The 12,942-nt window shown below is 45.7% G+C and overlaps 1 protein-coding gene across 1 annotated transcript in view; it reads left to right on the top strand.

Moving 5' to 3' along the window:
• Positions 1 to 12,698, top strand: part of MRPS6 (mitochondrial ribosomal protein S6) — a 43,443-nt gene extending 30,745 nt beyond the window's left edge. Inside the window, exons 2-3 of the mRNA XM_086883929.1 lie at positions 190 to 329; positions 12,072 to 12,698. Coding sequence (XP_086740055.1) covers positions 190 to 329; positions 12,072 to 12,252 — 321 coding nt within the window. The 3' untranslated portion in view covers positions 12,253 to 12,698. The remainder of the gene's footprint in view (positions 1 to 189; positions 330 to 12,071) is intronic.
• The last annotated feature ends 244 nt before the right edge of the window (positions 12,699 to 12,942 follow it).

Here is a 12,942-nt window from a genome sequence, read left to right as displayed (position 1 = left end):
CTCATTTCCTTTTTGCTGGTGCCTGACTTGGAAATTTTGCTGAGGAATTGCCTGCTCCTAAAAATCCTCTCCCTAAATGCTTCCACTTTGTCTTCTTTGGTTGCAGCACCACCTCTCCAGGTGTCCTCTCTACCACATAAAATAACCAGATTTCTCTGAATTTCTCACTTTTCTCTCTCTCTTTCCCAGCCTGAGACAGCTGCGGCGCTCAAACGCACCGTGGAGGCTCTGATGGAGAGAGGAGCCATCGTGAGGAACCTGGAAAATCTGGGGGAAAGGTCTCTGCCTTACAAAATCTCCAGGCACAAGGAGCGCCACAAGAGAGGAGGGTACGTGGTGATGCCTTTTCCTTAAATCCTTTGGGTGCTGCTCCTGGAAAATGGACATCAGGAAGAACCCTTTGGTCTTCCCTGGTGTTTTTTGGGTTGTGGGTGGGAGCTGGGAGGGCTCAGCAAGGTGGTGGGTGGTTGTTGGGGGGTGTGTGTGTCCTCCTTGGAGTGTTTAGTGTGTTTTATTCTGAGTGGTGTCAGTTTTCTGTTGGTTTTCTGTCGTGTTTTTGTAGCCCCGAGCCTGAAGGACTTTCCCCAATATAAACAATATTATTATTATTTTAAATAAATATTTTTAGGATGTTTCCTGATAAAAACTGAACTTAATCTGCTGGTTGGCAGGATGGGTTCCTTTCCTCCAATGTTAGTTATCGTGTTTAGGTGCCCTGTAAGACTTGGTTGTGTTTCTGATAGAGTTTTTAGGTTTGATAAAGTCCAGAATCATGGAATGCTTTGGGTTGGGAGGGATTTGAAAGCTCATCCAGTGCCAGCCCTGCCATGGCAGGGACACCTCCCACTGTCCCAGCTGCTCCCAATGTCCAGCCTGGCCTTGGGCACTGCCAGGGATCCAGGGGCAGCCCCAGCTGCTCTGGCAATTCCATCCCAGCCCCTGCCCACCCTGCCAGGGAACAATTCCTGCCCAACATCCCAAGATCCAGCCCTGCCCTCTGCCCCTGGCAGCCATTCCCTGGCTCCTGGCCCTGCAGCCCTTGGCCCCAGTCCCTCTCCAGCTCTCCTGGAGCCCCTTCAGGCCCTGCAAGGGGCTCTGAGCTCTCCCTGCAGCTTCTCCTGTCCAGGTGAGCACCCCCAGCTCTCCCAAGCTCTGATTTAAGGGTGTTTAAGATAATCCTGTGTTTTATGGAATCACAATAAGTGGGAATAAACACTCCCACAGTGCAGAGGGAGGTGCTGTAGCTTCCATCCCCTGCCCAGGGTGCTTTTGCTCCTTGAGGCCACCTTTGAAATGGCTGCTGCCTCTCCCAAGGCCTGGGAGATGTTGCTAAGCAACCCCCACTGCTGGGGCTGCCTAATCCAAATAACAATTAACCAGCTCCTCCCGATCCTGCAGCGATGGCTCTGCCTGCAACAGGAGCTTGGCCAACCCTGCTCTTCCTTGAGCAGCTCTGAGGGGGCTCCAGAGCTGCAAAGACCTTCTGGGATCCATTCCTGCATTCATTCCCTCTCCTGGGCACCTCGTGCCAAATGGGAGTGCTGAGAGCTGCCAGGGGAAGGGGGAATCTCCACCACACTCCTGTTCCTTCAGCCTGGGGAAGAGAAAGGCCAGGGAGACCTCAGGGCCCTTTCAGAACCTTAAGGAACACTAGGAAAAGGAGGAAAGGGGACTTTGTCCAAGAACATGTAGGGTTAGGTGGGATATTGGGGAGGAAATTCTCCCTGTGGAGGTGATGAGGCCCTGGCACAGATCCCCAGGAGAAATGGCTTCTCTTCATCTCTTCTCCAACCTTCTGGAGATGCTGGTTCCTGTCTTCTGTTGAAGAACTCAAAAGCTGACCTGCAGAAGTGCTGTCACCCAAGGCAAAAACTTTCATCCAAACCCTCCAATACCAAAAATCAGTGGAATTTCATCCCTGTGCCTTAGCTCCCCACTGGCACAAGGAGAGGAACACCAGCTCCTTCTTCTGCCCTTGGAAAAAGCATTAATGTTTATAAAATGCTTCTGCTCCGACAGCAGGATGAGGTAATCACTAATTCTGTCTTGAGACAAGAATTTCTCAGCTCCCATGGGCATGCAACAGGATTTCATCCCACATTGCAAAACTGGCAGGGTCAAGCCATGGTTTGAAAAGAAATTGTGTGGAGCAGGAGAGCAAAACAGGCACAGGCACAATGGCAGGGCCTGGAGTCAGAGTTTGGGTTGGGAAGGACCCCAAATCCCACCCATTCCCAGCCCAGCCATGGCAGGGCCACCTCCCACTGTCCCAGGAGCTCCCAATGTCCAGCCTGGCCTTGGGCACTGCCAGGGATCCAGGGGCAGCCCCAGCTGCTCTGGCAATTCCATCCCAGCCCCTGCCCACCCTGCCAGGGAACAATTCCTGCCCAAGATCCCAAGATCCAGCCCTGCCCTCTGCCCCTGGCAGCCATTCCCTGGCTCCTGGCCCTGCAGCCCTTGGCAATTGTCTCTCTCCAGCTTTCCTGGGGCTCCTTCAGGCCCTGCAAGGCCACCCTGAGCTCAGCCCAAAGCTTCTCCTGGCCAGGCTGAACAATGGCAGCTGGGCCAGCCTTAGCTGCCAGCAGAGCTGCTCCATCCCTCTGCTCATCCTGGAGCCTCCTCTGGGCTCTCTCCAGCAGCTCCAGCTGCTCCCTGGGCTGGGCCCAGGGCTGGGGCAGCTCTGCAGGTGGGGTCTCACCTCAGGGGACTCAGGGCACAATCCCAATCCCTTTCCTGCTGCCCACACTGGGCAGGGGGGCTCTGGGATGGGACAGGTCCAGCTCTCACCCCCCAGCAGTTCCAAATCCTTCTCCCAGAGATCTTGGAGCAAAGCCCTCCTGTCTCAGGGCAGGTGTATTTTACGTGCTGAGTAAAGCAAGGTTTTAGTGAGCAGCAATTGCAGCCTTCACACAGGAAGCCATCAGCTCCTCCTCCTCCTCCTCCTCCCAGGTCAGATGTCCCCAAATATTTCCCAGTCCCTCTCCCTGCCCTGCACCTGGATCTCTGTCCTTGGATGTGGCAGGAGCCTCCCCCAGATTCCCTGGCCTGTTGAAAGGGAGAAGGGATTGAGGGAGGTGCTACAGGAAATGGTTTGTGAGAATTTCTTTGGGATCTCAAATTCCAGAGGCAGGGATCCTACAGGGGGAGGCAGCTGGCAGTGGCAGTACCTGGGAATTCCAGGGGATTGTATTCCTGGAGATTTTCCTGCTGAATTTGCAGCTCCCTGGGCAGGCAGGGTGGATTTCTGGTGGACCATCCAGTATTTTATATTGGAAAATGAAACATTCAGGAAATCAAACATTATCCACCTATAGGAAATGATAAATCTGGTTTTTGAGCCACCTTAGGAAATCAGCCAGTTCTACTTTACAGCAGCTGTAAAAAAAAATCTTTTTATTTTATATTTTTTTTCAATAGGACAAAGTTTAAAAAGAAATTAAATAACTTTTCCAGATACCTTCCTAAGCTCCTGGATTTACCATAAAATCCTGGAATCTTTTTCTCCCTCCCAGGCAATTTCTAATTCCCCTGTGTCCCTTTTGGAGCACGTTGTCATGGAGTGGGACATTGGATAATCCATAATATTTCATCTTTCCTTAGTCTTGGTTTATTCTGAATTAATTTAAGAGGCTTCTGTGAGAATTCAAATTAACGTCTTAATTTTTAATTTTTTGCTTGTTTGAGATTTTAATATTTTTTTAAGTTCCTTTTTTTTAAAAAAAATTTGACTCTTAGAGCTTTAACTGATTTTCTACAGCATGTAGTTATTTGGAGGTTTGTGATGGACTCTCAATCCATTATTTCCTTGGACCTCCTGGCTGGTGAATTATATGAATTATATATTATATTTTATATAATATTATGTATTATATATTATATATTATATATTATATATTATATATTATATATTATATATTATATATTATATATTATATATTATATATTATAATATATTATATATTATATATAAAATATATATTATATTTTATATAATATAATTATATAAAAATGAATGCAAATTGGCTTGGACTGAGCTGGGCTGGTGGAAGATTCCGGGCCCATGGAATGATCTTGAACTTCCAACTCAAACCATTCCATGATTTTTAGGGCAAAGCTTGTGCAGGTCAGATTTGAAGTAAAAAATACAAATTCATAAATCAGCAGGAGGGATGGTTTGTCCTTAAAAAAAGAGCTTTATTCCCTGAGTTCTGGAGTGCTCCAGCATCATCTGAGATATTGTGGATACAAAATGCATTACAGGCACATTACAGACTCAACAATATCCAAGAGACTTGACAGGGAAAAGGAATTTTCTGGCAATTTCTGTCTGAAACTGATTTCTCCAAGGCTGCCAAGGGGGACTGTGGCCCTAAACTGGCACTGGCAGGAGCAGCTTTCCTCTCCTGAACACCTCAGATCCTACAAACAATGGAATTATTCCCTCTCAGGAGATTCTGCTCATTGAGGAGATGCCAAAATTCAGGTTTTTCTCTTAAATGCATCTCTTTGGGCATCCTCCTCCTTTTTGTTTTATTATTTTTTATGGAAGACCTGATATTGACAGTTTTTGCCTGTAGGTCATTATACAAATGGAGTTTTGGGAATTGTGTGGATTCATCTACAGAATCAAACTTTTCAATCCCCGATTTACTCATCTTTAAACTGAATTAGCCACTCATTCACACTGATTTTACTCACAGTGGAACACGAATATTTCGGTTTTTAATGATTTAAAAATGGAACAATTCATCTTGTGGGTGAATAAAACGTGACAAGGGCCAGGTTCCAGGTATGGAAATTTAAGTGAGACTTTGAGCCTGACATATCCACGGCCCTGGCTGTGAAAAAACAGGAGAAGAATGTGTTTAAATAAAGATTCCCAACCTTTCTCTCCTGCTGGGCAACACATTGGTGCCAAATATTTCTTTTACTCGCCACTACTTGTTATTAATGAGCCGCATTTAAATTGCTTTGAAGGTGCTTGGTGGTTTTTTGGGTGGCAGAGGTGTTTCTACCTGGCACAAACAAAACCAAACTGATTTAAATAAGGTGTGTGCCAGCCTTTGAATGGAAGGAATGTTCACCTCTGGCTCTGTTTGCAGTTTGAGATGCTCCAGAACCACTGAATCCCTCTCCAGGCTGGCTGAGGACAGCAGAGCAGATTCCAACTGGTTGTAAAGTGATAGTAGCACACTGGGGGTGGCACTTTGTGGTTCCCTGTTTGCTCTGGCCCTGCCTCAATCCCACCCTGGTGCCTGACCCACGGGGAGATGATCCAAAGGCAGCTCCAAAACAGCACAAAAAATCATGAAAAAAATAAAATCAGATTCACACATTTCCTTTGGGAATCATCACACATCCCTTGGGGAAGGTGATGGCTCCAAGGATTTGCAGATCAGGAATCTGGGAAATTGCAGGAGCTGGGATTGGAATTGGAGAGTTTTTAGTGGTTTTTAGCCCCCCTCCAATGTTGTTTCCATTCTTATTTTTGGTCTCTGGAGCTCAGCCTGCTCAGGGTTTGGGGATTGATGGAGCACCAGGGCCTCTCCTTCTCCTTGCCTTTGGGATGTGTGGGATTCCCTCTGTTTCATCTGTAACACAGGAATCTTTCACACCTTTCTCCCCACGTTTTTATCATTTCATTCATTTTATTTTATCAAGTTGCACATTGAATTTCTATGGAAGTGCCCAAGGCCAGGCTGGAGCAGCCTGGGACAGTGGGAAATGTCCCTGCCATGGCACTGGATGAGTTTAAATTCCCTTCCAACCCAAACCATTCCACGACCTATGAGTTCTCCAGCAAAACTCTGATTATTCATAACAATTTCCTTGTTTGATTTGCCAGATTTTCATTGCCTTGTTGGGTTGTTTTTTTTTTTTCCTTGCTTTCAAATTTGATTTTGAAGAGATGGCAATTTTCTTTTGTTATTTGCTTGCTTTGCCTCTTCATCTTTTTGTTTTGCTCTTCACTCCCAGTTGTCTCTTCAGCCCCCGTGTTCTCTGAAATAGCAAACCCAGGGCTTGCTTTTGTTCTTGCTGAACTGCATTTTGGGAATTGATCAGGAATTATCAGCCAAAAATTCCATTTTTGAGGTTTAAAAAAACCACATTTTGGCGGTTTAGCAGGAATTCTCAGCCAGGAATTGCATTTTGGGGAGTTGATTTGGAATTGCATTTTGAGGAGTTATCAGGAATTTTCATCCATTTGGGGGAGTTTATCAGGAATTTTCAGCCAGGAATTGCATTTTGGGGAGCTGATCAGGAATTAATCATCCAGGAATTGCATTTTGAGGAGTTTTCAGGAATTTTCATCCAATTTGAGAGTTTATCAGGAACTCTCAGCCAGGAATTGCATTTTGGGGAGTTCATTAGGAATTCTCATCCATTTTGGGGAGTTTAGCAGGAATTCTCATCCAGGAATTGCATTTTGGGGAGCTGATCAGGAATTAATCATTCAGGAATTGCATTTTGGGGAGCTGATCAGGAATTCTCAGCCAGGAATTGCATTTTGGGGAGCTGATCAGGAATTAATCATCCAGGAATTGCATTTTGGGGAGCTGATCAGGAAGTTTATCAGGAATTCTCATCCAGGAATTGTGTTTTCGGGAGCTGATCAGGAATTAATCATTCAGGAATTGCATTTTGGGGAGCTGATCAGGAAGTTTATCAGGAATTAATCATTCAGGAATTGCATTTTGGGGAGCTGATCTTCACACCTGCCTGGGGGATTTTCTGTAGGAGGTGAATTCCAGGGTCCCTGAGGATCATCACAACATCATCCAAGGGGGTCAGGAGACAGAAATTCCAGGTGGCTTTGCCAAAGCACAGGAAAAGCTCTTGTTTCCAGAACCCAAACCAGCAGGAATGGATGTTTCTCGAGAGGAATAATTCAATAATTGACCGTGGAACCATGGAGCGGGTTGGCTTGGAAGGGATCTCGAAGGTCATTCAGCTCCAACCCAACACCTTCCACTCTCCCAGGCTGCTCCAAACCCCACCCAACCTGGACATTCCCAGGAATGAGGAATCCACAACCTCTCTGGCCACCCCCTTTTTTTTTTGACTCTTGTTGAAATATTTCCATGAAGATTTTGTTCCATCTTTGCCTCTTCCCACAGAGCAGCTGAGCTCGGGGAGTTGCACAATTCATTTTTAAACCTTCTCCTCGTGGCAGGATGAAATTTTTCCACGTGGATGGGAGAGGTTGAAATGCCCTCTGATCATCCCAAGCTCCTGGATACAATTTCATTGCCTTGATTTATGTAAGAGTGAAATAATGGTTACCTGTCAGAATTGTTCTCTGGAGCGTTCACAGGTTTGAACAACCCTCTCCCCACCCTTTATTGAACACAAATCACGCAGAGTTAAAGGACTTTTTTTCTCCAAACACGCTTGGCCTCGCTCAAGTGGAGCCTCTTGGTGCTTTTCATGGCTCTTGAAGACCAAAAACAGAAGAAAGGAGCTGCAATTTTTTATCTTCCTTAATCCCCCCCCAAAAAAAAAGTAAATTTCAGCTTCACGCCCAACCCAACTTCTTGTTGCTGTTTGGATTTTCAAATATCTTGAGCTGTTTAGGCAAAAAGGTGTTCTGGCTCTGCAGTGCACCTGGATGAGAACAAAAGCAGCTGGAATATTTGTGGATTTATGCACATTTGAAGTATTTTCTGCTCAATTGATTGTCTTCTTCCACTAGATGGGGCTTTCTTCATTGATGAGTTCAACCATTACTTAGCCTTCAAATTCTTTTCCCCATTTAAAAGTGTGGATGTGCCTCAAGGATCAAAGCCCTGATATGTTTGGGATGTTTGTCTTATTTTATTTTTCCTTTCCACCTTACCTGTATTGGAATTTTTGTGCTTTTTTAGAGGCCTCGAGCAAAGCTGGTGATGTGGAGGCACCAGAATCCACCAAATCCTTTATTGTTTTAAATTTAAAGATAATTAAAGGTAATTAAAGATAATTAAAGACAAAGCTCCCCTCTGAGCTCTCTGTGGATCATTCCCATCCTTGCTGTGTCAAAGTTTGGTCACTAAAATCCAACTTTTTTGGGTTTGATCTTGTCCTGCTCCTTCTGATAATTCTCATCTTGAGTTTGCCCTGCTGAGGAGAGCCAAAGCAAATTCCTCCCTCATTTCCCTGGTCTTAAAAATGAACATTCAGACAGAAAAAAAAAAAAAAAAAACAAATTAAATTATTTTTGTGGAATTACCTTCATGAGGACAACGTGGAGCTCCTCCTGCACCCTCTGTGGTTCCCCTCAGGTGTTTTCTGCTCCTCTCACTTCTGCTGTTCCTCAGAACATTTTCTTTCCCTTGGATCTTCCACCTGCACACAGGGAAATGTTTTGGGGCCAAAACCTCTTCTAAGCCCATCACATCTTCACTGTTCCCCTTGGCTCAGGGTTGTATTCCAGGAGGATTTCAAAGGGAATTTTCATCCAGGTTCCTTGAAGTCCTACAAGGGATTTGAGCATCCTTAGGACTCAAATTTCAAACAATTTCTGGTTTGAATATGGCAAATTTGAGAAATTAAACCTGGCTCTTTTCTTTTTATTTCCCTCATATGCAAAGGCACGTCCTCCTTTATTTGAGACCATCTCACATTTTAATTTATTATTTTTTTTTGCAGTTAATGCATTGTTTTAACGTGTTCCAGTCTGCTCCCCTGCATTTAAATCATCCTTGTGTTTGCAGTCAAGCAGGAGGACAAAAATAACTGCGGGCTTGTGGTGAATCAGTGGAATTTTCCTGCATTTCTCCCCTGGTGACTCCTAGAGAGCACAAATGCTTTTTGCATTTCTGTTTGCAAGAACGAGGTGCTTTCCCTGCTGCATTCCTGTATTTTTCCCTGGTTTTGTCTCGCTGGGATTTGGGTTTGTTTACTCCACCAGCAGCAGCCTTGTGGGGTCATAGAGCAGTGCTTGCAGTGAAGGTTTGAGGGTTTAAAAACCCTGCTGGCAGCTGATTTCAGTGTGGAGATTTGAGGGGAAGGGGTTCAGATCTCCTCAGGGATTTCATTGTCCATTATGTTGCTCATTGTTTTTCCAGCCCTTCTTTCTTTCCTGAAGAAATCCAATTTTTTTTTCATTTTTTTTTTTTTTCCCTCCCTTCTTTCTTTATTTTCTTTTGTTGTTGTGGCAGAGGGAAGCAATTGGAGAGAGAGAGAGAGAGGTGGTTGTTTTTTTGAAACCCCACGTTGTTCCCAGTGCCTGCAGTTTTGATAAAATACCTTTTTCCTGCGAGGAGTCAGAAAAGATCTGCTGGAACAGCTCATCCTCCCTTCCCCCCCTGCTCCTCCTTGGCTTATCAACAGTGCGTCAGTGGAAATTTCCACCCTTTGCTAATGGCAGAGAAAGCACAAAGTTGCAAAGCAGCCTTTGGAGGGGAAGGAGGGGGAAAAAACAAAATAAATAAATAAAAAAAAAAACACAAAACAAAATAAAAATAAAAATCCCCCCCCAATCCTGTCGCCGTTTTAGGAGCGCGATGAAAAGCGAGGCAGAAATGGAATTAAATTGTGGATGAGGAGCAATGGGATCGGAATCACCAGCTGGAATTCCTCCCCCCATCCTCCTTCCTGGTAGGTGAGAGGATTTGGGAGGCTGCTTCCCAAGGAGGAGAGTTCAAGTGTCATCTGCTAAATTCCCCAGTGGGCTGCAATGGCTTTAGCAGAGAATTCCACGTTTTTCAGGGCGCTGCATCCTCAAATCCCGCTGGGCTGCGCTTCCACAAGATTGACCAGGCTGGAAAACGCTTCCTGCCCCAGTCCTCTCCCTTCTGGAGCCCCCAGAGCAGCTTCCCAAAATCCCAGTGATGCTGGGGGGGTTTGCCAGGAGGAGCCAGCCCAGCAGAGTTCCCCCAAATCCCTGGGATGAGAGATTCCCGTAGCTCAGAATCCTGGAATACCGAGCTGGAATGGGCTGGAGCTGCTCCCTTGGCTTCAGGGACAGCCCATTCCAGCTGGGCACCTCTCCTGGAGGAACCTCAGCACTAGGGATTTAATTAGGATTTTTTTACCATTCAACCTATCCCATAAGGAATTCTGGAATTTCTGGGAAGGGTTTGGAGATGATTTGAGGCTGTTACGTGGATGCTGCTGTGAGATCAGGGTGGTGGCTGAGGAAAAGTGTCATTCCCATGTTTTCCAGGGTGGATTCTGCACTCCAGTGGTGCTTCTTGAGTCATTCCTGGCCCCACTGCCAATATTTGGGATGTGATGCAAAAGAATGAACCCAGCACAGTCTGAAGGAGACGAGCAGGGTTTGTTCACAGCCTCACCTCCTGGATTTCCCCTTCAAATTCCCAGTTCCCTTCTGGTCTTGGGGGATTTTCCCTCCAGGATCAGCTTGGTGAACAAGGGATGCTGCTGCTGTGGTTCACTGAGATAAAATCCAAAATTCCTGCACAGTCCTCTCTGTCAGGGGCAGTTTTGAGATGAAAATGGGATAATGTGCCTTCATTTAAGGGATGCCACTTTTGGGTTGTGTGGTGCTGCATGGGGAGGTGGGATTGGAGAGTTGTGGGATTCTGGAATGGGTTGGGTTGGAATGAACCTTAAAACCCATCCATGGAATGGTTTGGATTGCCAGGGACACCTCCCACTGTCCCAGGAGCTCCCAATGTCCAGCCTGGCCTTGGGCACTGCCAGGGATCCAGGGACAGCCCCAGCTGCTCTGGCAATTCCATCCCAGCCCCTGCCCACCCTGCCAGGGAACAATTCCTGCCCAAGATCCCTGGCCATCCCTTCTCCCATGAAATGTTGTGAATGAAGCAGCACTGCCTGTAAAGCTGGAACCAGAACTTTTAAATCATTTTCTCCAGTTTGGAGAGACAATTCCCAACAGACAGGAGCCAGGGAATGGCTCCCAGTGCCAGAGGGCAGGGCTGGCTGGGATCTGGGGCAGGAATTGATGCACAGGATCTCTTGTGTCCCCTGGCTGGAACAGAGCAGGGAAGTGCAGGGCACCCCATTGCTCCCTCAGGTGTGCTGGAGCCAGAAAAACCTGGAAAACTCCAGCTCAGCTCCTGAGGAATTCAGGATCTGAATCTCCAGGAAGGGATTTATTGCAGAAATAACTTTGGCAATCAAGATATCAGTGAGGAGCCACACTCTGCTTCCTGCAGGGTGGTGGTGGCTGTGTCCTCATGGACACCAGGAGAGCTGTGGGGACACCAAAGGGATCTGAGACCTGGCACAGGGAGGGGCTGCAGCTGGCCCAGCAGGGATTTAGGCTGGGTTTTAGGACACCCAGAGGCTGCTGGCACTGCCCAGGCTCCCCAGGGAACGGGCACAGCCCAGGGATGCCCAGGCTGGGGTTGCTGGGGACACTGGGTGATCCCTGTGGGTTCATTCCCACTCAGGACATTCCATGCTTCAATCCCACTGCTGGATGCTCATCAAGCTCCAGCAGGTTGAAGGTTTAAGCTGTGTTCACATCTAAGATGTGATTTGGGATAAATCCACCTCTTTTTTCTTCACATCTGCATTCAGCTCCGAGGCAGAGCTTTGCAGAAGGAATTTTTGTGTGTGTGAATGAGCTTGAGATGTTTCCCACTGGCATCTGTTCCCCCAAAAAAACCCCTCAGGAATCTGAGGAAGGAGCTGCTCCTGCCATCCTGCCTTGTTTTAAAAATTGTCAAGACGTGGGAATGATTGGAAGAGGAAAAATCAAATTCCTCAATCCCCTTGGGTCAGCAGTGCTGGCCAGAGCTCCAGGAGTGTCGGGACAGCATTCCCAGGGAAAATCTGGGATTGGTGGGGGCCTGGATGATCCTGTGGGACACATTCCTGCTCAGAATATTCCATGATTCCAACAGAATTCAATTGAACTTTTCATCATTGAAAATTTCAATTTCATCACTGAAGTCAAGCTAACATTGAGCTTTTATTCCAAACAACCCAGGCACCAAAATCCAAAAAAATAAACTTAGGAACTCCCATTAAAAAAAAAAAAATAATCTCACAGGAGCAGAAAAAACTTAAGAATTCTCTTAAGAAACCTCTTAATTTCCTTGAATTTCAGCTGTTGCAGCCCAGGTATTTTGGTTTATTTGGTGTGTCTGTCATTGCAGGTATTTCCTGATAGATCTGGAGGCTCCCCCTTCCATCGTGTCCCCCATGATGGAACATTTGGGACGGGACATCGATGTCATCAGAAGGGCTTTTATCAAACACCCCCTGGCCAAGGCAGAAGAATGTGGTGGCATCATCCCAGTCAGCCCTGAAGAGAAACTCTCCTCTAAAAAAAACTGAAAATCTCAAATGTTTCAAACCTTTCTTAATCCATTTTTTTTTTTTAATTGCTGCTGTGTAAAAGAATTGTGATAATTCCTGTCCAGCATTAAAAAAAAAAAAAAAAAATCCCTTTATGACCAGGGGATGTGTGTGGTCTTATCACAGCATCCTCATTATTTTGGTTCAAATAATTGGAATGGTTTTAATCTGGGTGCTTATCTTGATATTTGACAACTCTGCAAATTGATTTGCTTTTCTCTCAGAGCATTACGTTGATAATGAAGATTTCTCCAGCAGCAGGAGGATATAAATAGCATTTTTTCCAGAGATTACTCCAGAATATGGATATTTACAGGAGAGATTGAGATGTCTGCAGTGGAAATATAAAAATCTAGGATGTGATTTGGTGGGGAGGTTGTTTTGGAGGGGAAAAAAAGGCAATAAAAGTGTGGATAAAAATAAAACCTGACACGTTTTTTGGTTTTTTAAGTATTAAAAAATCCCAAAACCTTCACTGCCAAAAGCCACCTCATGGTCCTCGAGGTAAATAATGTTCAAAGCACAAGTAAAAAACCCTTTTTACACAATTCCAGGTGGGAATTAGAAACCCCCCAAGCTTTTGTAGGAGCAGGAGAATCAAAGATGATTTTTTTTGCCACCAAGTGGACATTTCAAACCGGAAAAAACATCAGAATAAAGTGTTCATGT

Source organism: Cyanistes caeruleus, chromosome 3 (assembly GCF_971803275.1).
Source record: "Cyanistes caeruleus chromosome 3, bCyaCae1.hap1.1, whole genome shotgun sequence".
NCBI classification, from domain to species: Eukaryota; Metazoa; Chordata; class Aves; order Passeriformes; family Paridae; genus Cyanistes; species Cyanistes caeruleus.
The sequence above is the reverse complement of the archived record's forward strand: the minus strand, read 5'-3'. Positions and strand labels throughout refer to the sequence as shown.